Raw genomic sequence first — 27,093 nt, forward strand, 5'->3', positions numbered from 1 at the left:
AGGCTCTGAAATTGGGAGCTTGGGTTGGCGGCCACGGGGTCCGTGGCTGAGTACTGGCATTTCTTCCACATACTTGTGCCAGGCTCCCCACTTCATCTATCCTATCCGAGCTCCTATGGTCAACTCTTGTTCTTTTCTGACCCAGACAGTATTATGTATAGAGGCCTAGGGAGTTTTTCATTTTCACAGCCTTAGTGGCCCTTGTCTTTCTTAAGCCAATAATACCTTTATCTTTCGAAGTGTCAGGCTCATCCCATTTTCTCTCTCCGATTAGTGTTATATAGAGGGTGGTTGCCTAGTTGTTCTTCCTCTTAAAACAATCATCACCATCACCACCACAACCACTTTTATCATAGTCGGTACGGTAAAGCTGAATAAGACATATATGATCGGAAATTGTTACCTATAACTTTTGTTATATAGTACTTTTCGATAGGACCAATAACATAGACGTGTAAAGTTAAATTTTAGGCATCTTCCCCTTAATTACCATATCATCCAGTGTAAATGAAATTATTTATACCCTAAACTGTAGTTCCTTATTCCCCAACTTTACATACCGATTTTCATTAAATTCTGTTTACCCATTTCTTCGTGGCTTGTCGTTGATATGGACTTGGCAACAAAAATTAAAATTTGTGAATATCTCTGTCATAGCCGGTACAGTAAAAATGTATGAGACATAAATGATAGGAAATTTAATTCTTTGTAACGTTTGTTATGATTTATTTGTCAATTTAACCGCTAATAACATATTTGAGAATTAAATTTTAGGCCTTCCCCTAAAATACCATTTCACTTAGAGTGAATAAAATTGTCTGTAGCTCAGATTGTAGTGGTTCATTCCCTGACTTCACATACCAATTTCCATTAAATTCTCTTTGGTCGTTTTCTCGTGATGTGCGTACATACTGTACATACATACAGGTAGACAGAAATTACGGAAAATTAAAAGGTGCACTTCCTTGTTATTGTGGATACGACCGATACAGAAATACCATTCTTTTTCAATTCTGAGCAATGTACAGACAAAACTCTTATAAATGTAGATATTCATGAACACTGTTGTTTATCAATTAGCAACTTGGAGGCAGATGAACATCCTGCAGATTAGCCAACTTTGAAAGTGAAATTTACCATTTCTGCACAGGCAGTTTTGTGTCCATTTAACTTATGAAACTTGTACTCTCTCAGGTGTTGGATTTTTATTTTGTCAAATATTGCTTTTCTTCATGTGGTTGATACTAATGGCCCTTGGAATGTAGGAAAAGATTTTTTTAATGGGTTTACAATGTTTCAGCTTTGAACGTATAGTTCGGTTTTGCATTTTACTGCAGTGATAGTGGAGAAATACCTTTTCTCTTTTAAAGCCTGACATAGTGCAGACATCCTGATTATTTTGTGATCCTTCTTTTATAATAAATATTTAAATCCAGATTTTGAATCAGTTGAAAGTTAATTTATATTATTTCTCTCCAGTATTACATCCATTGTTTTGATAACTGCTTCATTTTCAGTTAGAAGATAGAAATATTTCAATACCAAGGAGATTTTAAAGATGATCTTGTTTGTAATCTATAGCCATGCGATTTGCATCATGAGCCTGTGGTTTCAGATGAAGAAGGCAAGACCGGCAGCCTTGTGAAAAAGAGAGGTGTATTGTTTGATGTATTTCCAGTGGTAAAGCTACAGTTCAAATGTCTGTGCAGTTTAGGCTTGTATGATATGGCCAATGCACAAAACCTTGTGCAGTGACGAAGATGTTGCAATCCTGTATTTATACTGTTGAATTCAATGTTTGTTATTTCTTGTTGTTTTCCTTTAATGTTTGTTACCTGTTTTATTTTAAAAGAATTTTAATTCAATCTTAGTTGAGAGTGTATTTTAATGGCATGATTTTTCTTCTATGTGCCTCAGTGCTTACAATCCCCTTTCACTTTTAGACTGAGTTGACATGCTTTAACTGCTTCAGTGATATGATAAAAGTATCTGGTAAAGAATTATTTTTAGCAGAAGTTATTTGTATTTATATGAGCAAAATTGATAGGTTTCTGTATTGTCTAAAATCTATCTTCCTTTGTTTCTTAAGTACAAAATTTGTCCATTGTGGCTATGAAATAGTTAAGTGTGCCTTGCCATTATGCCATTATGAATTATTTATCATTATATAGGTTCAGTGTGTGAAAGGGTATGACTGTTGCATGAAGGATTATTCTCAAATTGTGCTCGATTTATCATGTCCAGTGATTCTCAGAATAGTAGTTTGCTGTATGTGTTTTGTAGCATATTTTAAGTTTAAAGAATTTAAAATGAAACTATCTCAGGTGGAGCCACCTGTTATGTATATAAAAAAATACTGAAAGAGAAAGTTAGTCATGAACATTTGTGTCTCACAAGGTGAGGTAAGGATTATTGTATATAAAATCTCAATTTGAATTAGTCACCTATCAAGAAGAGACGAAGATTATTGTACATATAACCTGTGATGAGTCTGAATCAGAGTCAGTCACTTAACCAGACTTTGTTTGGCCTTCTTATTGTATAGAATTTAGTAAGTTATACTTAAATTTGCAGCCATATCTTGTTAATACCATTGATAGGATATTACCTAAATGAAAATAAATGAGAGTATGGTATGTTTAAAAATGCTTCCAGATGTGTCTATTCATTTATCTTCTCAGAATTTCAATTTTGAACAATTCCCTTTTTTTTTTTAAATATTTTGCCTTCTGATGGAACAGTCCACTTGTGAATTATTTTTTCAGCCAGTTTTGGACTAATTCAAGTTTATGGTTAGGTAGCCTGGCTGTCTGAATGGAATTAGTGCAGCGAGAAACACCCCCACATTTTGGAAGAAACATAACATTTTTATTCCATTTTAGCCAGCTGATACTAGAATTATTAATAAAAGAAAGCAATTTGTACAAGCCCTGTTGTCATATCAGCTAATTCTTTCCTTTATTTTCTTTAATTAACAAAATTATTAGCAGAAATACGAACAAAATATCCTTCGTTGCGGCTAACCGAATTGTATAGCGCCACAGCAAGTGGCAAGTGCATGTGCTGTGAGGAAGGGTAATAGGGGTATATTTTCGTTTGCCAAGACCGTGGACACAGGTATGATTCACTCGCTTGCCGCGGGCATTTGTCAGTCTGGCAGTCTCTTTAGTATCTGTTAGACCAGGCGATTGGCCGTGCGGTTAGGGGCGCTCAGCTGTGAACATGCATCCGGGAGATAGTGGGTTTGAATCCCACTGTCGGCAGCTCTGAAGAGGGTTTTTCATGGTTTCCCATTTTCAAACCAGGCAAATGCTGGGGCTGTACCTTAATTAAAGCCGCAGCCGCATCCTTCCCATTCCTAGCCCTTTCCTGTCCCATTGTCGCCATAAGACCTCTGTCGGTGCGACATAAAGGCAAATGGCAACAAAAAAAAAGTGTTAGTTTCTTAGTGCGTAGTCAAATACTAAATGATTTTTAATTGCATAATAACACTGTACTTCTATTTATTTGTAAAACCTGTGTAATATTGTTCCTTCGGTGAAAGTTTTATTTTACAGTATTGAAACAAAGTCTCAAAAAGCTATTATTACTGCACTTAAATTGGTAGACTGTCAACCGTTACCTCTCTGTCGAAATTTGCTCAGAGCATAAAGAAACTTACCACTTTGTAGCTTTTTGCCATTTTTGATGTATATACACCCTTAACGCCACTATATCCCACAAACCCGGGTACTTTTTGTTGTCTGTACATTCCCCCCCCCCCCCACTTCTAACACCCAATCGCCGCTTCTGGTGGAAGCCAGCAATGGGAATCCATTCCTCCCAGATTGCAAAAAATCTTCATCTGCCAATGTGTCCAATGCCAGTCTGCCAGTCTCCATGCTGCTGGTATCCACCATCACAGGCCTGCTGGAAAGGAAGCTCATACATCAAGGCATAGAGAACTTCTGTCTCCAATACCTCCCTGTGACCAAGGAATTCTGCGAGTCTGTTATGTAGTGCATTGAAAAGGTTTTTAATCGTATGTGGAAAGATGTCATTGTGGAGGCCTGACAGCACATGCTACTCCCCGTGACACGTAACCACAACGTTCAGTAGAAGGATCAGCTTGGCCTTTTTTTTGGTGGATGAGTGCCCCTGGAGTGAGAGAATTAGTTCAGATCTCATCAAGGATGAACTACGAGTGTATGTTGCCAACCATTCGAGCCCTCTGCCCAGCAAAAGAGATGCATACAGTCAGTTTGTGCTCAATGATAGCAGCATGCACACATAGCACACCACGGTGTCTCGACTCCAAGAGCACCCAGATATTTCATTACTGGACTGGCCTGCAAAATCCCCAGACCTCAATCCCATCAAACACATCTGGGGGTTGGTTTGGGAGTTCTCAGGAACGTACCATGGAAGCTCTCGTAAATCATGTTTTTGAAGTCTAGAAGAGCACTAGGAGGCATTCTTGTATTTGTTGCTCTTGGATATCCTCCAGCTCTCGGAGACTCAATGAAATGTTGGGCTATGGGGGATGGTGGTGGTTGTCTTTCTAGAGAAGAACATTTTGTTTCTTCACTAATACCTTATTCGAGAAGCTGTGATATTAATTTTGCTTGAACACAATTTTTATAATTGACATTTTCCCCCATTTTAGTCCCAGAATCCTGATTTTCTTGTAGTTTCAGTGAAGACATTTTATGTAAAGTTCCTTGCAATAAAGCAAGAAACATACAACTTATCTTTTTTCCAGGGGTCTCTTTTTCTGATTGTCATTGCCAAAATCAAAAAGTAAAACAGCTGAGTGAGTGGCTACACAGTTTGGGTCATGTATGTATTGGCTTGCATTTGGGAAATAGTGGGTTGGAACCCTACTGTTTGCAGATCTGAAGTGTTTTTTGTGATTTCCCATTGTCACACCAGGCAAATGCCGGGGCTGTACCTTAAGGTCCCGGCTGCTTACTTCCCACTCCTAGCCCTTTCCTATCATCACCATAAAACCTATCTGTATCGGTGCGAAGTAAAGCAAATTTTTCGTATACATTTTATTGTGAAAAAAATTGTTTTCATTTTGAAATAATTGAAGAGCTCTTATGTTAGTGGTTAGTGATGTAAGGAAGGCACTGGCACGGTGCCACGATTTAAAATGAACCAGTGCCAGTGGCACTGCCATAAAATTACAGTAAATCTGTGAAACGTTTACAAGGATAAAAAGTTTTTGTGACGTGAATACTGACCCTGAAGGGTAACTCCTTATTTATACCGGTACTGTTAGTAAGGACAAGAACATACATCAGTCAAGTCTGCTTTTCCATGAGTACATCGAACTGTATGGCTGGCACTGGTACCGAACGAAGCACTATTGTATGTGGCCACGTGATTGCCTCGTGCCTGTGCGCGTCATGACCGTTGTCTGGTGTCAACGGCAAGGCACGTACAGGTCAGTGCTTCTGATCAGTGCCAGTCTGCCAGGAAAGATCACTCTTAAGGGCCCTTTACACGTTCAGACTTATCTGCACAAACCACGTTTGCAACGACCATCTGCACTGTTCACGCTGCGTTTACACGTTCCGACCATTTGTACCGCTTTCGCACAGTCCTGTATTTCTAATCGACACGAGCGCAGGTAGTATTTCCTGACCATAGCCAGATCAAGTCAATTAACTTACAAAGTGGTACTTCTGTCTAGTGTTATTTCGGAAGTTAAAAAGAGAAAGAAATCACAACGTAGAAGGTGGACAAAAGACTAGCTTCTACAACGCGTTTCGCTTTCGCACGTTGATCTTTTGAAGGAGTTAAAATTGGAAAAAGATGACTAGTTTAACTACTTAAGAATGCGGGAAGAGACATTCTTAGTGCTGTTGCAGTATGTCACACCGTATATAAGGAGAGAAGACAGTGTAATGAGAGAATCGATAAGCACTTTAGAAAGACTTGTAGGTTGTAGACTGAGGTTTCTGGCAACGGGAAAAAGCTATGCGGACCTTAAATTTTCTGTTATAGTGTCTCCTTCATCGTTAAGCCACATCATTCCGGAAACATGCCGTGCTATATATGAAGTTCTAAGAGAGAAATATTTAAAGGTGAAAATACAAAGGTATTATTTTGCTTAGGTAAAATACATTGTGTTTTCTTTCCTCAGCTGCTGGAGTTCCGTAGCTGTAAGTTGAGTGCATTCATTCATCCATCAATAATAAGGGCTCTCTTTTCAACTGGTGGTTATCCGTGGCAGGGAGAGAAGAGTACCGGTATTTATTGGGTCATGCAAATATGCATGAATACAATTCAGTCATGCAATCATTCATTCCTTTATCTGTTCATGCAGTCATTCACAATGTGTGTTGTAATTGTAGTCTAACTGGATCAGGTGCAGAATTGTGACATGAAGCACTAATTGAACTCACGAAGTCTTAAGATAGGCCTGCATGTTGTCCTAGATCATATAACACTGTTAACATCTAGGACAAAATGAATCAATCAATTAAATAATTAAAGTACAATTTAAAGATTGGATGTAAATAGTTAGTAGGCTTAATTTTAATGTTTAATGTCGTGATAGATGGACAAGTTGTGATAAGGAAATGTTAGTTTAGAAACTAATACATCATATGCCGCGTTTTTTTATTTCGGTCACTGTATTCTTTGCTCTTGATCTTCTAAACACTTGGCAATGATTTATAGAGTTCTATGAATTCAATCATAAATGTACGGGTACAATTACGCGAATCTTGAGTAAACTCGCTCATAGCTGTTCCTGTATTGAGAGCAAACATAGGCTACAGTACAACACTACATACACGCTCCCAGACGAAGGACTGTGCTATCTGTCTGCAGCGTTGTCTGCGTAAGCTTTACACGCTCAGACTTGTCTGCGCGTGGTCGGTGTTAATTCAAACTCCGCCAGATTTTGCACAGACCGCAATACAGACCAAAATTACGGTCGGTGATTCATTTACACGCAACGACTTGTCTGCACAAACACGGTCTGTACAGACGTATCTGTGTAAATGTCTGAGCGTGTAAAGGGCCCTTATTACAGTACCTACTGGTCACCCCGTCCTACGAAGTGCGGCCGGACCGTGTCACGCTATGCTTTATTCTCTTTTGTAATATCGATTGTCTTGAATTCTGTGTCAGTGGCAGATAGACGAAAATCTAGCCTTTTGTGGAGCTATTTCACTCCAGATGATAAAAACAAGTACATAGCAGTGTGTGATATTTGTAAATCTTGTATATCGTTCAAATCGACGGTAACATGTTTAAAACGGCATATGCTTCGTCGCCTCAAGGTGGAGAAGTGACTCAGACGCCGGAAAACAGAAACAAGAATGATGAACAACGGGAAGTTGAGTGTCGAAATAGTGCGAGTTCTAATCGATCTCTTGATCTAGCTGCCTCACCTGTAACATCACCGGCTACTCCATTTTCAAAGGTACCGGTACCTATTTCAAAGGCTAACAACCAGATGACGGTAACTGCGTTTATCAGAAGAAAACTAACTGCTTCTCAAAAGAAGAAAATAGATCTCGCGTTAGCAAAAATGATCTACACGGATTTACAGCCGTACAGTTTGGTTGAGGACACTGGATTTGTGGAGTACACTCAAGCTCTGAATCCCGACTACGAACTTCCGCCAAATATGTTTTATATCATTCGCTTATACACTCTATGTACTGACTGTTAGACATCATTTAATACAGAAAGTTTCATGACTGTCACCGGCCATTTTATTTTGCCAGACACTATGACCACGCAGTGTCTTGTTAGTGTTTTTCGTATTCAGAGAGACATACTGCGGAAAATCTGTGTTCAACTTAAGCGCATCACGAATGAATGGAACATCGACGGGAAGGTTGTAATTGTTGTGTCCGACAATGCTCCGAATATTGTTCGTGCAATCGAACGAAGTAAATTTACTAAGTTGGGCTGTTTCGCTCATACGTTGAGCTTAGTAGTGCAATTTGCGTTGAAGCAGAGGGAGTTACAAGTTGTTCTGAAAAAAGTGAAGGAAACCGTGGAGTACTTCAAAAGAAGCTCGATAGCAATGGCAGCCCTAAGAAACGATTTACAGCAGAACGACCTCTCAATTGGAAAACTCATCCACGATGTTTCAACTAGGTGGAACTCGACATTTTACATGCTCGAACGCGTCCATAAACTTTCAAGTGCTGTGAAAAGCACAGTTGCTGTACTGGATGCTAAGGTTCCTGCCATTGCAGTGGAAGAATGGCTCATTATTCGGGACATGTGTGCAGTTTTGAAGCCATTCGAAACAGTGACACGCGAAATGAGTGCGGACAAATATGTATCAGCGTCGAAGGTGATTGTTTTAAGAAAGGGATTACTTTCTTCCTGCCAGAAAATGATCGATTCAAAGAAGTTTCATAGCCCCGTGACGCAAATTATACACTCGCTAGTGATCGGTTTAATCAAATACTACGGAGACATTGAGAACAGCAAGACATATGTAACCTGTACGTTCTTGGATCCTAGGTTCAAGAAAGAAAGCATGTTTTATGATCTTCTTGATGCCAGAAAGATCAAAGATGATGTCATCGCCGATGTAGCAGACCTAATTTTAAGATCCCATCCGGAAGAGTGTTCGCGGGGAACTGAAGGTCCTCTTGCTACAGACACAGTTCCTGATGATGAACTAGGCGAATTTTCACCATGGGCTACCTACAACGAGGACTAGATGTCGGCAACCGCAAATTTCAACACCTATGTGTCAAGCAATTGTAGAAGTAAACAGGTAAGCAAACTACGTATATTTTTATAGCTGTTATTATTTCAATCACTTAAAAATCTTCAGGGTGGCATTCTACTAACACATACATTCGGTTATTGAACATTCAGATTAGAGAAATATGTTTACATTTATCTATTTATTACAGGTACCTGGAAGACCCCTTAATAGCCAGTTAGGCAGATCCGTTAAAATGGTGGTTGGGAAGAAAGCTTCAGTATCCCAACCTTTACTATTTAGCTGTCCGGTAGTTGAGTGTTGTAGCAACATCCGTCCCTGCCGAACGGGTGTTTTAGAAAGCTGGTTAAATTTCGACTTAACAGACTGTCTCCTAATCAAGTGAAAAAAATACTGTTCTTGAAGGTGAATGGAAAACTTACTTGAGGGTTATTTCGTAGTAATTTGCATATATGTAAATATTAATATAAGTTACGGCATATCTATGTGTAGTTCATGTTTTTTGACAATACATGAATCATAAACATTTTTATAAGAGTCCAATGAATAAGTAGTCATCGTGGCACTGACAGTGCCGCGGCACCGGTGTTTTGGCACGGTGACACGTTTGGCACTGGCACTGTGCACACCAGTGCCAGCAGAGGCACTGGAATTTGCATCACTATTAGTGGTATGCCCTACTTCTCTTCTTTAACTGAGGTAACAGTGTTGGGTTCTCCAGTTTAGTTGACATGACCGTCAAGCAGTAGCGGCGATTAGTTTGCGCCCCCCACCCCCCACCAGACTGTGTGGAGAAAATATTACATTTTGATTCCATTCTAGCCACCTTAACTAGGAATTATTTTTTTAAAAGCAATGTGTACAAGCCCTGTCGTATCAGTTGATTTTTTCCTTTATTTTCTTCAATTATAATTGAAGAAAATAAATAATAATAATAATAATTATTATTATTATTATTAACAAAATTATTAGCAGAAATATGCACAACATGTCGTTTGTACCGGATAACAGATTTGTATAGCGCCAAAGCAAGTAGTGGACATTTTGCATGTGCTGTAAGAAAGGGTAGCAGGGAACATTTTTTTTTGCAAGGTCATCGACACTGAGGTATGATTCACTCGCATGCCGCGCGCATTCGTCAATTTGCAAGTCTTTAGTGTCTCTTAGTTTCTTAATGTGTAGACAAATACTAAATTATTTTAATTGTATAATCGAACCGTACTTTTATTTAATTCTAATAAATGTGTAATATTGTTTCTATGGTGAAAGTTTTATTGTATAGCATTGAATCAAAATCTCTCAAAACTATTATTACCGCACTTATATCGGTAAACTGTCAACCTCTACCTCTGTCGAAATTCGCTCAGAGAGCATGCTTACCACTTGGTAGCTGGTTTTTCTTCAGAATTGATGAAATAACCCCCCCCCCCCCAAACTCTATATCCTGCAAACCCGGGTACTGTTTGTATTCTTTTGCCCCTGCACTTTTAATTCCCTATTGCCGCTACTGCCGCCAAATATTATGGCTGTGCCATTGGTCTTGAGACCATGTCATCTGAATCAGCTAATATGAGAAGACTAGATCTTCCATTATTTTGACGTTAATGCGCTACGATACTGCCGATCACGTGGTGTATGGGTTAGTGATGGGCAGGCTGAGACGGTCTTGAAATTACTCGAGACTAACGCAGGCACTGTTTCTCGCGAGAAATATCGAGAGCGGTGTCCCTGCATTGTGAGCAGACTTATAGATTAGACTGGCAATGAATAGCAGGATTCTGAAGCCGGAAGCGTGCGGCCACCGCCATCTTACTGTGTGTCATTACACTATCCCGATGCATTCATGTAAAATAGTAGCCGAAACGTGAATATTGGACAGGAGATAATTAAAATCACGTCGAAATAATCATATCAATTTACAAATGATTAAAAATAGGCATCCTCTTAAGACCGATCTGTGGTCAGATCTGTTTCCATTCAACTCTCTTACAGCATGATTCACACGTATTTTCAAGAACGGTGATGAAATTATGCTAATAAGACGATAAACCTGCGTGTTCATTGGATTTAGATCTAAAGCATGTGAGCTTAACCTTGAAAACTAATTTCTTTCTTACTAATTAGCTGTGGCTTCATTAGGTATGTCCCCTTTCATGACTGAGCTTAAACCATTACATGTATTCTCTCTAAAATACATCTCAGTAACTTTTCACACATGAACAACATATTTCGTAGGAACAAGATTACCCCTGTTCTTCAAAGAAATGAATGGATAAGGATTTTTTTTTTAACAGCTGCTTCCTTACAAGTGTCACATTGTAGAGAATTGACTAACATCTTTACCAGAAATCCTGAGAAATATTCAATAATATTTTGTGATGAAATGAAATGGCGTATGGCTTTTAGTGCCGGGAGTGTCCGAGGACATGTTCGGCTCGCCTAATGCAGGTCTTTTGATTTGACTCCTGTAGGCGACCTGCACGTCGTGATGAGGATGAAAGGATGATGGCATATATACCCAGCCCCCGTGCCAGCGAAATTCACCAATTATGGTTAAAATGCCCGACCCTGCCGGGAATCGAACCTGGGACCCCTGTGGCCAAAGGCCAGCACGCTAACCATTTAACCATTGGTGATGATAAACCTAAACACCTATCGATTTATGCAAGCTTACTAATTCTTCCACTCTAATTTTAACAGTAATTTTGACATCCTTACAGCATATCCTTAAAGAATAGAAGAGACCAAGGCCACTATTATTTAATTACTAATATAATCAAAACAAAAACTAAACCTATAACCAAGTGTTGTAGTAACATTATTATTATTGTTATTATTATTATTATTATTCCGCACTCAATCACCAGGGGACTAACGCCAACAAATATACATCGGAAGGAAGTTATCTCTGTCTCCTACATAATTAGGCATCTTTAATAGTAGGCTACATTTAGCATTAATAACTAGACAAGTGTACATGGGCACATGTGACCCACTTACCGGTGTATTGAAACTCCTGTTCCTTCGTTCTTCTTTCTTTGTGAATAGGAAAAACCACACCCAAACACTACGCAAGTATTCACCATTCTACCATTCAGTAGTTTGTCGAAAACCGGGCGAGTTGGCCGTGCGGTTAGAGGCGCGCGGCTTGAGCTTCCATCAGGGAGATAGTGGGTTCGAATCCCACTGTCGGCAGCCCTGAAGATGGTATTTCGTGGTTTCCCATTTTCACAGCAGGCAAATGCTGGGGCTGTACCTTAATGAGACCACGGCCGCTTCCTTCCTACTCCTAGGCCTTTCCTATCCCATCGTCGCCATAAGACCTATCTGTGTCGGTGCGACGTAAAGCCAATGGCAAAAAAAGAAGTTTGTCGAAAATAAAAGTGAAATGTGCATAAAAACAATAATAACCAAAATTGCACGTAACACAATAACATATGTTTACAGTGAATCTGTAGTGACGGAAGATGGCGCCGGACGCAAGTTTCACTAGCACCACTGCTACTTACGGGATACGCTGCCTGTCTATTTACTATATGTCTGTGATTGTGAGGCAAGGAGCATGTCGTAGGCGTACAGATAGACGGAGCTGAATATTGTTTGTGCCGAGTATGCGGAATAGCCAACCACGGACATTCTCCATTCTGTAATTACGTGTCAACAAGTGACTGGCTCAGTGTATGCAGCGGTAAGTACACGAATGACTAGGTTAAGGGTTGATTCACACTATGGGTACGATCACGGTCTGTTCACGTCGCGGTCACAGTACGATCACAAACAGTAGCTATTCACATTAGACGAGCAGCCTAAGGGCAAGCTCCGGTCTTGACCACACAGTTGAGATCAAGCCGTTCTTGCTGTACAGTGTCAGGCGAGTTCTCTACGAGCGAGTTGGCAGTTATTGCGATTGCGCTGGATGATGAAGAAGAAAGAAGAAATGTGAAAAAAAAATGTAAAAGGAGGACATGTTGGATACATCCAAGTTTAATTAATAGGAAAAATGAAGGGGAAAATAATACTCTCTTTCCTCATTTGATGGACGAGGAAAGTAAATTTTTACAGTACTTTCGAATGAACATAGGTACCTTCAAAAGCTTTATGAATTCACCAGATGGACTTGTATTTTGGCAATATGATAAGATCTGACACTTACAGATGGATAAGCTTACTCGTCTTCAAGCTTTAAATGAACTGCAATGTCCTGCTAGGCATTCCTTTTTGCAACATTGTCGCTGTAACGTGATGAACTAATGTCATACGACATGGGCTTGCTCCTTACCAGTTCAATCAATGCCTCATCTGAAAAGGATATAAAAATTAATGTGTTATTCTCTATTAATGTAACTTCATAGAAACACTGAATTTCAAGTGTATACAAATGATGTATTCTTAATTTGTACGTAGTCTCGGTTCATTTTTTAAAAATTTGTGTAGTAATGGTTAGCCACAACCTTTTGAAATGCAGTAATGAAATGTCATTATCGCCATACAGTGATTTGTGAATACAATAGACACATTAAATATAGTCCTGACGCTCAACGCGTACCCTTGTGGTATCTTCTGATCTCAAAACTTGGCCCACCCTTGTAATAATGAGGGTTGTCAGTCTGCCCGCCCTAGTGATAATGAGGGTTGTCAGTCGGTTCCTTTCCTCTGGACACAAGGGGCGCGTGTCGTTTAAAAGGCAAGTGAGCGCTGTCAAAAGCAAGGTTGTCATATTTTGCGTCGATTATTTAAACATGTTAACATTTAAGTTATTCTACAGTCAAAATATAAAAACTTGATCATGAACCACAGCACAAACCAATATCGCAGAATAATTGGTTTCGTGCTTAACCCGTGCGGTGGTCGCAGATGTTAGAAGAAAGAAAGAAAAAAACAGGAAGAAGGAATTGGCAAATAAACTCGACAAAGACTAAACTTAAATTGATACCAAAGTAGGCCTATTAAAATATTAATTTGATGCTGCTAATATCAGTGTCTCGCTTTCAGTAAAGAAAGGAAAAGTACGGCAATTTTTTACAATTTGTTTTATGTCGCACCGACACAGATAGGTGTTATGGCGACGATGGGCTAGGAAAGGCCTAGGAGTGGGAAGGAAGTGCCCGTGGCCTTAATGAAGGTACTTCCCCAGCATTTGCCTGGTGTGAAAATGGGAAACTACGGAGAACCATCTTCAGAGCTGCCGACAGTGGAGTGTGAACCCGTTATCTCCACGATGCAAGCTCACAGCTGCGCGCCACTAACCGCACGGCCAACTCGCCCGGCAAAGGAAAAGTAAAATGACGAACTAGAGATTGGGATAATAATAATAATAATAATAATAATAATAATAATAATTGTCCGCCTCTGTGGTGTTGTGGTTAGTGTGATTAGCTGCCACCCCCTGAGGCCCGGGTTCGATTCGCGGCTCTGCCACGAAATTTGAAAAGTGGTACGAGGGCTGGAACGGGGTCCACTCAGCCTCGGGAGGTCAACTGAGTAGAGGTGGGTTCGATTCCCACTTCAGCCATCCTGGAAGTGGTTTTCCCTCTTCTCCTCCAAGCAAATGCCGGGATGGTACCTAACTTAAGGCCACGGCCGCTTCCTTCCCTCTTCCTTGCCTATCCTTTCCAATCTTCCCATCCCCCACCAAGGCCCCTGTTCAGCATAGCAGGTGAGGCCGCCTGGGCGAGGTACTGGTCATTCTCCCCGGTTGTGTCCCCCGACCCAATGTCTCACGCTCCAGGACACTGCCCTTGAGGCGGTATAGGTAGGATCCCTTGCTGAGTCAGAGGGAGAAACCAACCCTGGAGGGTAAGCAGATTAAGAAATAATAATAATAATAATAATAATAATAATAATAATAATAATAATAATAATAATAAATATCGGAGTATGTAGTTCGGACAAAAAATAGCCAGCAAACTTAGCTACTTTTAAAACAAATGCAGTATTTACCTTACCTCTATTCGTCGCCCTCGTCATTGTCTGCTAGGTGAATTACAAATCTATCTTGGTTGCTATCCGTGTCGTGTTTCATGTACTTCTCTTCTGTCTTAATGGTGCTTCAAACACGAGCAGACCACCTCTCAGGACCGATCGTTCCAGCTCCTTCACGCAGAAGTTGACACACACTAGCACTCAAATTTCGCGTAACATTATTTTTCCTAACATACGCCTTCAGCTGAGACCAGATCATTTCTATGGGGTTTAAAATACAGTGATATGGAGGGAGTCTCAAAACTTCGTGTCCACATGAGGCTGCGCTCGTCTACAGCGTACCTTTTACTGATATTGGCTGATTTGATTTCCTGCAACATAACTGCCTTGATGGGTACAGGTTTTGACACGGGAATGTTATTGTAGGCCTACTCCATAAACTTAATAATGTCCTTAATATTAGTGTTCATGGATGGAAACCTAATCAGCTGCCGCGAATGATAGTTTGCGTTGTCCATCACGATTACACATTTTCGGTCATGTGGTAGATTCTTTAGAAGATGAGACCTAAACCAGTTTTCGAAAACTTGAGCTGTCATTTCGTCATGGCTATCAGCTTTGCAGTCTCCAATGCTTTTAGCCGATAAATAAAGGTAATTCTCAACCCAGCCCTCACTGCCTCCAGCATGCAATACCATAATACGCTTGCCTCGCGATGTTGGTGCTTTCAATATGCAATTACAAGTTCCATAATCCCACCCTTTCTTTACAATGTCATGAGTATCGTACCAAGTTCCATCTAGATAGGCAACTCTGCACCCCTCGGAACGCAACTTCCGGAGACGGTCTATGAATTTACACTGACTGACAGAGCAAATGCAACACCAAGAAGGAGTGGTCAGAACTTTATGCCAATTGCAGGGTAGACTGACGTCACTGAGGTATGCTCATGATGTGAAATGCGCCGCTGTGCTGCGCACGTAGCGAACGATAAATGGGACACGGCGTTGGCGAATGGCCCACTTCGTACCGTGATTTCTCAGCCGACAGTCATTGTAGAATGTGTTGTCGTGTGCCACAGGACACGTGTATAGCTAAGAATGCCAGGCCGCCGTCAACGGAGGCATTTCCAGCAGACAGACGACTTTACGAGGGGTATGGTGATCGGGCTGAGAAGGGCAGGTTGGTCGCTTCGTCAAATCGCAGCCGATACACATAGGGATGTGTCCACGATGCAGCGCCTGTGGCGAAGATGGTTGGCGCAGGGACATGTGGCACGTGCGAGGGGTCCAGGCGCAGCCCGAGTGACGTCAGCACGCGAGGATCGGCGCATCCGCCGCCAAGCGGTGGCAGCCCCGCACGCCACGTCAACCGCCATTCTTCAGCATGTGCAAGACACCCTGGCTGTTCCAATATCGACCAGAACAATTTCCCGTCGATTGGTTGAAGGAGGCCTGCACTCCCGGCGTCCGCTCAGAAGACTACCATTGACTCCACAGCATAGACGTGCACGCCTGGCATGGTGCCGGTCTAGAGCGACTTGGATGAGGGAATGGCGGAACGTCGTGTTCTCCGATGAGTCACGCTTCTGTTCTGTCAGTGATAGTCACCGCAGACGAGTGTGGCGTCGGCGTGGAGAAAGGTCAAATCCGGCAGTAACTGTGGAGCGCCCTACCGCTAGACAACGCGGCATCATGGTTTGGGGCGCTATTGCGTATGATTCCACGTCACCTCTAGTGCGTATTCAAGGCACGTTAAATGCCCACCGCTACGTGCAGCATGTGCTGCGGCCGGTGGCACTCCCGTACCTTCAGGGGCTGCCCAATGCTCTGTTTCAGCAGGATAATGCCCGCCCACACACTGCTCGCATCTCCCAACAGGCTCTACGAGGTGTACAGATGCTTCCGTGGCCAGCGTACTCTCCGGATCTCTCACCAATAGAACACGTGTGGGATCTCATTGGACGCCGTTTGCAAACTCTACCCCAGCCTCGTACGGACGACCAACTGTGGCAAATGGTTGACAGAGAATGGAGAACCATCCCTCAGGACACCATCCGCACTCTTATTGACTCTGTACCTCGACGTGTTTCTGCGTGCATCGCCGCTCGCGGTGGTCCTACATCCTACTGAGTCGATGCCGTGCGCATTGTGTAACCTGCATATCGGTTTGAAATAAACATCAATTATTCGTCCGTGCCGTCTCTGTTTTTTCCCCAACTTTCATCCCTTTCGAACCACTCCTTCTTGGTGTTGCATTTGCTCTGTCAGTCAGTGTATATCGCCAAGCTACTATTCTAGCAGATTCCATTACAATCTGTTTTTTCTTCAGAATACGGAAACGAAACCCAAGTTTTTTCAACAGCTGTCGTAGAGTAGTTTTTTGATAAGGAAAGCCACACACATTTTTTCAAATGTTTTAACAGTTCCTGTACGGTTGGTGACTTACCTTTAGTAAAGAATGCATATACCTCGCGTCTCACCAAGTCACAGCAAAAAGCATCAATTTTATTAAAGATAAACCTATCATTACCACACTTTTTCGGAGTTGTAGGTCCCCTCTTTACTATTTTACTTACAGTTTTCCTGTTAAGATTCAACATTTTAGCTGTCTCAGAAATATAACCCTTGCGAACGTTGTTCTTCATAACGTATTCGTATGCGTTACATACCAGCCGTTGACTTTGCTTTTCTCCGCGGATCGACTACTACCCGGCTGAGTATCACTCGCAGGCGCGGAACCACTGCTGCTCGGCTGAATATCAATCGTGAGCACGGAACCACTGCTACCCGGCTGAATATCACTCGCAGACACGGAACCACTGCTGCTCGGCTGAATATCACTCGCGGGCGCGGAACCACTGCTACCCGGCTGAGTATCACTCACGGACACGGAACCAGTACTACTCGGTCGAATATCACTGTTACTGGTGCTCGGTTGAGGATCGTTTGCCTGCACTGGAAGATTTAATTCAGGACTTTTGATGCGATAATTTCCAGGTGTGATTCCCACGGCCTCCATATTACTGCATGAAGTGAAGTAAAAAAAACACACTTCACGAATATTAATTAACGAAGAAAAGAAATAATACAAAACTTTCAAACAGCGCAAGTGTGAATTGTCTGAGCTGAAAAGAGAGACTGACGTCTATTTAACAAGAGGTGCATTGGCAACAGAGCTGTGAGGATTTCTGAAGGGGAATGCGAACTTCCGTTTTAAAGCCCACTGCCGTCATAAATCACCCCTTGCTAGGTAAGAGAGTGGCCAGGAAGATCAAATGTTTGCCGAACTGTTTGAATGCCGCTGGGTACGCGTTGCCTGTCTCAGCTATACGTGAGATATGTTGTACTACTTACCTTTCTCAGAATCCCACGTAGAACAACTTTTACTTCTACTCATGTTAATATGAAGCAAAAAGTCGCGGATAAAGCGGATTCAAGCTGCCACTTCTTTAAAAATCTAGAAAAGTACCAACCTTCAAAATGATACCACACTAGGGCGCAAGTGAAAGCTGGGGTGGGGAATGAAAAGCGCAGGCACTACTGTACGCTCGCATGTGCGCTGCTTGCACGTGGTGTATTCACACTGCCGGTCCGCTCATGGAACGATCACGCTCCGGTCAAATATTCTTTGGGAAGATCGTTGCTTGCTCGTGCTCGTACCCGTACCGTGACCGTACTGTGATCGCTAGTGTGTACAGTTCCCATCAAATCAGTTCAATAATATCTGACTGGACCGCGACCGTGGCGTGAACGTACCGTGATCGTACCCATAGTGTGAATCAACCCTAAGTATGGAAACGGGCAGCTACTGTAAGTGGACATAGTTATAAGACCCCACATTCAATATCCATATGACCAGTTCCTGTGTTTACCAATATTTTGGTGTCGAGGGAAATAATTCCTTATAATGTTAGAGTATTCGCGTCATAATTAGGTGCTTCGGTATTTGATGGTGCAATGTGTAATCGTGTCTAATTGTACGTAACAACTTTAAGACTATGTCCGAAACGCAAGGTAAGTCGTGGATGTAGGTTGTTTTGAAGAGATGCCACATAGCACTGCCCGTTGCGTTGTTTATTCGAAAGAAGTAAAATACGTCAGAAAAAGTGATTCTGGGATGATCCGGCACTTAAAAACACATGATTTCGCCGAAGGGGAATCATCACAGAGAACACCTCTGGCCCAGCCTGCATCACAAGAAGCTATCCTATCTACAACAACTGCGAGGTATCCGGGTAGGTGTACATTATATCTTGAGTTATTCACAAATTATGCAGGGTTATTCAGCTAATTTGTCCACCTCAAATAAGTCGTGAACAGTCTAAGATACTGGCATTCTGTTTTCACTTTCGTTTATGGTATTAAGGGGTTCATAGTTGAACATGCAGTACTTTTTCTAGGCTTTTGACGAAATTTATCGGCACACGCGTTTCCTTACGATAACTGCTGATGATACACTATCAAGCTTATGCTCATAGTTACTGGGACGTCGCTCAGAACGCAACACAGGAGAATCAGTCTCGAGCGAGAACATTGCTCCTCACGAGTATGGGTATCATGCCCGCATCTTTAATCAAAGTCCCTGGGTTTGATACCTGGTTTTTACATGGATTTTAGTCGTGGGCTAAGGGTTAATCAGCTTCATGAAGTCAACTGAGGAATCTGATGTGAGAGAAACAAACCCGCTCGAGAATACCGAGCAACAGGACTGAGGGTGTCTCCATACTGCTTAAAATGTGACACTCCCGTTATCTGCAGACCATATGGCTGGACAACAGTCCTAGCACCTCCTAGAGAACAAGGCCTGGCTACACAAATGAGAGTAGCTGATGCAGAGTCCTGCAGAGAGGCCCAGCCCATGAGCTGCTTCGGCAGTAGGCTGCAATGGGCTTTGAAAGGCATGAACATATGAAGCTCGTGACGTCATCGCACGGGCCGGTCTGGGCCAGCGCTCTATCATTCATTCGTACGCGGTGAGCCAAGGACAGCACTGTGGTAGTTCTATGAGCTGACTGCTTCAATGTGTACAGTGTACTGCGTGTCAGCGGAGTGTGTTGCATTACGGTCGAGTGGAGCCGATCAAATTTGCTGTGGTTTTCAGTTTGACTTCTCCGCCTATCCTGTTATCGGAAGCGACTGTGGACTGTAGTTCCAAAAGAAAGGAAACCGTGGCAAAAAATCGTGAAGTAAAAAAAAAGAAATAACAAACGAACTAAAACCCGCATAATACAAGACTTCTGAACTTGATCCTAAACTTAAAAGTCGTATTTGGATGGTATTCACGGTGATGGGAAAGACGTTAATTTTATGTGCTGTACGATCTGGGTGAACTTTATGTACACAGTAGCAGTTACCCGCGGCTTCTCGCGTGGATTTCGTAATTTGATAAAAGTAATCGTTCCTCGGTACTGTACTAAGACATTATCTGAAAATCCTTGAAGTATAAAACCTCACTGAAAAATTGAGTTTCATTTACCCCAGAAACTCTTTGTAAACCAAGTGTGTGGTATTAACTTTTGGGGCTGAGATGACCATGCGACATAGAACTGTACACGCGAGAACGTCTTGTCTCAAGTAAAAAAAGAAGGTTTCTTTATTTTTAAAGGAGATTACAAATACTTATTTCCACATCTGTAACATCTTCAGATTTTCCGCATAAAAAGAATTCAACCCCTTTTTCAGCCTTCCTCCACCCCCACCTACGTGGATTTTCCGAAAACGAAAGAGAGTGACATGCTTTTTAATTTTTAAAGGACATTCCCAGTACCAAGTTCCATGTCTGTAATATGTAAAGTTTTTGACGTACACTGTAGATATACCGGTACTCATTTTAAAAATTCACCTGCTTTTTCAATTCTTTTCAGTCCCTTAATAGGTTTCTCCGAAAACAAAAAAATACGTGTTTATTGATAAAGGAGCTGCCAAATACTAATTATCACGACTGTAACATCTTCTGTTCTTGAGATATTTGCATTCTCATGAAAATAATTCAACACTTATTTCAACGCCCCCCCCCCTTCCGAAGATAATTTTACCCCCAAAAAATGAGTGTGTTTTAATTTTTAAATGTGATTTCAAAAACCCATTTTCACGTCTGCAACATCTTTAGGTTTTTAGATATAAGTGCCCTCATACACATAATTCAACTAATATTTCATTCCTTTCATCCCCCCTTAAGTGGATTTTCCAAAACCAAAAGAAAACGTATTTCTTTCTTCTTAAAGGAGACTCTAAATACCAATTTTTACGTGTGTAACAACTTCAGTTTTTGAGATATCAGTACCCTAATAACATTAATTCAGCCCCCTCTTCAGTCCCTTTTACACCCCCCGCCACGTTAAGTGGTTTTTCCAAAAAACAAAATAATACCCGTTTTTTATTTTTAAAATATTAAAATATCAATTTTCACATCTGTAACGTGTTGAGTGTTTGAGATATACTGTATATATGCTCATCTTAAGAATTCACGCCAACCCACATTTCAGTCCTCCCCTCCCCCCTTAAGTGTCTTTTCCGAAAACAAAATAATACATCTCTCTTTATTTTTAAAAGAGATTATAAATACCACTTCACGTCTGTAACATGTTAAGTTTTTGAGATATTGTAGATATGCTCAGGGATTATATATACAAATTTTGGTTGGCAGCTATGCCCAAACGTACACGCATAATCTCGCTGCTGTAGAATCCTGGAGCTGGCGTTGCCATGGTTACGGCAGTTCATTTCTTTATCCGATTCCGAGAGCAGGGGTAGTGTGGCGCCAATATCTCCATAACGGTCGGTTTATGGGCCTTAAAACATGGTTTTCGGGTCCGTATGGCTTACAGAAATTTGTTCTTTGGGACAAGGGGCTTAAAATGATCTTAGTCTCTTCCTTGCACGACACATTCGATATTTCGCCTATATTAGCCTATTATTTTTATATATCCCCCGTCGCCCCCAGCCCCGAATTGTTTTGAAAATAAAATACAGCCCATGTCTCTCAGGGATAATGTATATTTACATTAGTAAAAGGATTTTTTAGAATCAGTCCAGTAGTTTCTGTGATTACCCCCCAGATACACACAAACTAACACAATTCGCGCTCTGTCGGACTGATTTTGTCTTTTTATGATTAGATAAAAACTTACGATGAACGAGGTGTGCTTGAATGACGAGCATTCTAATGTTTCCGTGTCATCAGACGTGCAATATGCCAACAATAAAAACAGACCTGAACATTGCTTTTACTTAGTGTAGGTAGTTTATTGGTCATTGTTAATGGTGGTGGAATGGAATTACTGTGAATGAAAAGAAGAGCATCTGGTCACCACGTCATTCCTGTTTGTATTTTATTTTGAGGTAAACGCGAATGAAGTCCTATGAATATGCTTCGTGTTATTTCGATTCGTTTTCAATTAACTTGATGTCAATTGCAAACGAATATTAGTTTACAACAAAGTTTCTATTTGTTTTCAATTATTATTATTATTATTATTATTATTATTATTATTATTATTATTATTATTATTATTATTACAGTGCAAGAAAAATCTCTACCGTTTAATTTTCAAATGCGATTAGCCTACTTTAAAGTATGTTATTAGCGTACGGGAATTCGTAGTGTGAATGATCCGAATATTAGTGTGACGTGACCATCTCGCTGTGCACGGCGCACACGTTATTGTGGAGAAGTACTCAAGGTTATTCTACTGAGCCCGTCCAGTGCGGTGGACTGCGGTGGGCTGTATGAGCCCAGTGCTGTGGGCCAGTACGCTGCCGCGTTAGAAGGGAACGGCACTGCACGGGCTGGGCTGTCGGAGCCCGTGGGTCTGAAGTGCTGCGCGGTGGGTCTGGCTGCAGGACTCTGAGCTGATGACGTATGTGCGCGTGGGCCCATGCCAGTATCTCAGCTTGGTTCCACTAGGTGTATTAGGACACAATTTCCCTGTTATGTGTGTTTTTCATCTATTATATGTCCGACTCGTTGGATGAACGGTCAGCGTACTGGCCTTCGGTTCAGAAGGTCCCGGGTTCGATTCCCGGCCGGGTCGGAGATTTTAACCTTCATTGGTTTATTTCAGTGGCCCGGGGGCTGGGTGTTTGTACACGCACGCACATTAATGGTGTCCCGACATAAACAATCAACACTGCCCCGCTCCAGTACTGAAATAGAGAGGAGAGAGTAAAGGGATAGTGTTGAAGGCCACTCCAGTACTGAAAAGGAGGGGAAGGGAGTGAACAAGTAGTGCTGAATACACAGTGTGTGTATTCCGGCGTTATACTGTAACATTGTAATAAGATGGCTCATATCCTATCACAGGTGAATCGAGGACGTATTATTGGCATGTGGGAGGCTCGCATGGTCCCCCAAGCAATAGCACAAGCAATACCATGCAGTCGTAAGACAGTTTGGAGATGGATAGAAATATGGCAAGAACGAGGTGAAAAAGGATTGGTAAACCCGATATAACGCAGCTACAAAATATTCCTAAGTAGTATAAAATACTTTTCGGTTAAAAACCTCCTTTACCTCTCAATACTGTAATTATCAGAGTAGGTTACTTTTTATTTTTTATGTTAAAATGCTATTTGTTCGGGGCGTCGACCTATAGAGTTCTTTTGCCCCTACTTGCACAATATATGAACCTGCATGTAATTGGAATTGCGGAAGTGTTGATTGTTGAATGTGAGAAACGTTAAGGACGACACAAACACGGAGTCCCCAGGCCAGGGATATAATCATTTACAATTAAAACCCCCTGACCCTGCCTGGAATCGAACCCGGGGCGGCCGGACGCGTTGCCCCGTACACCGCTGGGCCGGACGAGTAGGTAACCTAATGCTATACTTCAATACATCCGCAATTCGATCACAACGAAGTCTTGTAGCGGGCTGTCTGCATGCAGTCCATGCAGCAATGCGTTAAGCGAAAAGATGAGTCATTATGCCTTCAACACTACCTCTTCACTCCCTTCCCCCATGTTGTGTGCTGGATTGGCCTTCAACACTACCCGTTCACTGTCCCCCCTTCTTTTCAGTACTGGAGTGGGGCAGTGTTGATTGTTTATGTCGGGACAGCATTAATGTGCACGTCTGTACTGTCCCCAACATCCCTGCAACTCACACACCACACATAACACTACCCTCCACCACAATAACACGCAGTTGCCTACACATGGCAGATGCCGCCCACCCTCATCGGAGGGTCTGCCTTACAAGGGCTGCACCCGGCTAGAAATAGCCACACGAAATTATTATTATTATTATTATTATTATTATTATTATTATTATTATTATTATCTATTATATTAATTTTAATCTAGCCTTGTATGTTAACACTAGCTTCATATTCCTATTAGTGTAAGTTCAGTTAAAAGTGTTAGTACTTACAAATTGTTAATATTAATAAATTGTTTAAAATGCCGGCGTGGCCGCCACGTGGGGTTAGAACTGAGTTTATTTTTATTGGTGTGTTGCTGTGAATTGCGATCACTGTTTTCCAAATTAAGAATAACGATGCCTCAGAAATGCAGTGTTCCAAATTGTAAGGGCAATTATCGCACTGGCCCTAAAGTGAGTGTTTTCTCGTTTCCAACTGATGACTCAGAGTGTGATAAGTGGTTAAGAGCTATTCGCCGAGATTATTTCGTTCCTTCCAAAAATGCAAAGGTAAGTTTTAGTTATTAGTGTATTATATCTGATTTCAATCATTCAATGACTTAAGTTGTGGAATGGTCCTTGAAATGGATCCCTGAGTTGTAGGTGTGCGAGCTCCATTTAAAAAGTCATGAGGTTGAATGGACGACCAGCATGTATGGTGAGAGAAGTGGGAAATTACTGACTGCACCTTTATCTAATCCAAGGCTTGTGAAAGGTTTGTGGATAGGTCTCGAATATCTTTGCTATTTATAAATGAAATAGTAGATTTTTTTTGGGTGATTTATAACTGATTCAAGCATTTGCTGTATTGAATTTACCAGTTATTACATTTAGTTTGGGATGTCCTGAGTATTGACATTACTTTATAGGACTACTGTTGTGGGTATAGTGATATTCTGGCAAAAGTTATACATTATGAAGGCATGCAAGGTATTGGCTTTCAAGTATTCTTACTGTGCTGGACCCTTAACTGCAAGTGAGGCAGTTCTATTTATTATATCATATGAGGGAATATACCTCTTAGTGTGGGTTAATATTTTTAGTTCAAGCTGGACAGCAATGTTATTGTGTTTATTGCAATTGTGTTAAGTTCTATATAATTATTGTAAATGACATTCACTCAGTGATTTTCTTTGTCTCCTTGTGTGCTATTCATTTTATATTAAAATCAACCAAATATATCTAAGACATGAGGGAGGGAGGGTGCGGTCAATCGTTGAGAGGAAGTTGGATGAAAACCAGTGTGGTTTCAGACCACAGAGAGGCTGTTAGGATCAAATTTTCAGTATGCTCCAGGTAATTGAAAAATGCTACGAGAGGAATAGGCAGTTGTGTTTATGTTTCGTAGATCTAGAGAAAGCATATGACAGGGTACCAAGGGAAAAGATGTTCGCCATACTGGGTGACTATGGAATTAAGGGTAGATTATTAAAATTAATCAAAGGCATTTATGTTGACAATTGGGCTTCAGTGAGAATTGACGGTAGGATGAGTTCTTGGTTCAGGGTACTTACAGGGGTTAGACAAAGTTGTAATCGTTCACCCTTGCTGTTTGTAGTTTACATGGATCATCTGCTGAAAGGTATAAAATAGCAGGGAGGGATTCAGTTTGGTGGAAATATAGTAAGCAGTCTGGTCTATGCTGACGACTTTTTTGTAATGGCAGATTGTGCCGAAAGTCTGCTGTCTAATATCTTGGGACTTGAAAATAGGTGCAATGAGTATGGTATGAAAATTTGCCTTTCGAAGACTAAATTGATGTAAGTAGGTAAGAAATTCAACAGAATTGAATGTCAGATTGGTGAAACATAGCTAGAACAGGTCGATAATTATTTCAAATATTTAGGTTGTATGTTCTCCCAGGATGGTAATATAATAAGTGAAATTGAATCAAGGCGTAGTAAAGCTAATGCAGTGAGCTCGCAGTTGCGATCAACAGTATTCTGTAAGAAGGAAGTCTGCTCCCAGACGAAACTATCTTTACATCGGTCTGTTTTCAGACCAACTTTGCTTTACGGGAGCGCAAGCTGGGTGGGCTCAGGTTATCTTATTCATAAGTTAGTAGTAACAGACATGAAAGTAGCGAGAATGATTGCTGGTACAAACAGGTGGGAACAATGGAAGGAGGGTACTCGGAATGAGGAGATAAAGGCTCATTTAGGAATGAACTTGATGGATGAAGCTGTACGCATAAACCGGCTTCGGTGGTGGGGTCATGTGAGGCGAATGGAGGAGGATAGGTTACCTAGGAGAATAATGGACTCTGTTATGGAGTGTAAGAGAAGTAGAGGTAGACCAAGGCGACGATGGTTAGACTCAGTTTCTAACGATTTAAAGATAATAGGTATAGAACTAAATGAGGCCACAGCAATAGTTGCAAATAGAGGATTGTGGCGACGTTTAGTAAATTCACAGAGGCGTGCAGACTGAATGCTGAAAGGCATAACAGCCTATAATGATAATGTATGTATGACATAGTCCTGTGAAGTAAGTGGTGCCATGAATTAGTAGATGAGTGCATTTATATCTAAGTGTATGCATTCTAATTTGGTCTAAACGTTTTAGGAGCTGTTCCTTCTCATTTTCCAAACTGCCCAGAGTACTTGTCTGATACCACATCTGCCCACTGAGAAGCTCCAGATGATAGGTGTTGTTGAGCAGACAATGAAAGTTTGACCAAGGCTCTTGCTCAAAGTTTAGAGACCAATCAAGATCATGTCAGTACTGTTTCTGTCAAGAACTTCCAGGAATTTAAAGAAAAATTAAGTTCAATATTTGTAAAACAAGTGCATTGAAAAGGAACAGTGTGTTTAACTTTATTTTAATCAAAGGAGAGCCTATCCCACATCTTCATTGCTGTGTTAAGGTCAGCTAGGGGCTGAGGTTTTCTCATTTTTTGAGTACATTACTATTATTAATTACTGAGTTGATGAACCTCTATGAATTCCATTGAAAGGGAATGTGTAAACTCTGAATTCAGGGTTAATCACTGTAAGTTCTGTCAGTAATAAACATTCTTGTTTGAGTAATTGTGAATTCAATTATCAATTTCCTCTTCCAGCATTATAACCTATTCACACTCTGGTTATGGATTTTCTCTTGGAGAAAGTACTCCTTCCAGCTTTTGTTATTTCATGTAATGAATGTAACACGTATCTGTGAAAAATTGGGGATTAATTACTTAATTGATATCAAGTGTGTCATATCTATACAATGCAGCTGGTTCATAAAGCATGAAATGAGTAGTTCAATGTGTGTTCTGCTACATTTTTATTAATGTAATGGCAGAGATCCAAGTTCCTAATATGGTTTCTCAGGACTTAAACAATTACTGTT

The 27,093-nt window shown here is 41.2% G+C and overlaps 1 protein-coding gene across 1 annotated transcript in view; it reads left to right on the forward strand.

The window, feature by feature from the left end:
- LOC136864398 (PHD finger protein 23A) overlaps nt 1–26,503 on the forward strand; it is a 147,188-nt gene extending 120,685 nt beyond the window's left edge. The window contains exon 6 of the mRNA XM_067141342.2: nt 26,323–26,503. Within this exon, the coding sequence (XP_066997443.2) occupies nt 26,323–26,387 (65 nt within the window). The 3' untranslated portion in view covers nt 26,388–26,503. The remainder of the gene's footprint in view (nt 1–26,322) is intronic.
- Nucleotides 26,504–27,093: the final 590 nt, after the last annotated feature.

This window comes from Anabrus simplex, chromosome 2, assembly GCF_040414725.1.
Source record: "Anabrus simplex isolate iqAnaSimp1 chromosome 2, ASM4041472v1, whole genome shotgun sequence".
NCBI classification, from domain to species: Eukaryota; Metazoa; Arthropoda; class Insecta; order Orthoptera; family Tettigoniidae; genus Anabrus; species Anabrus simplex.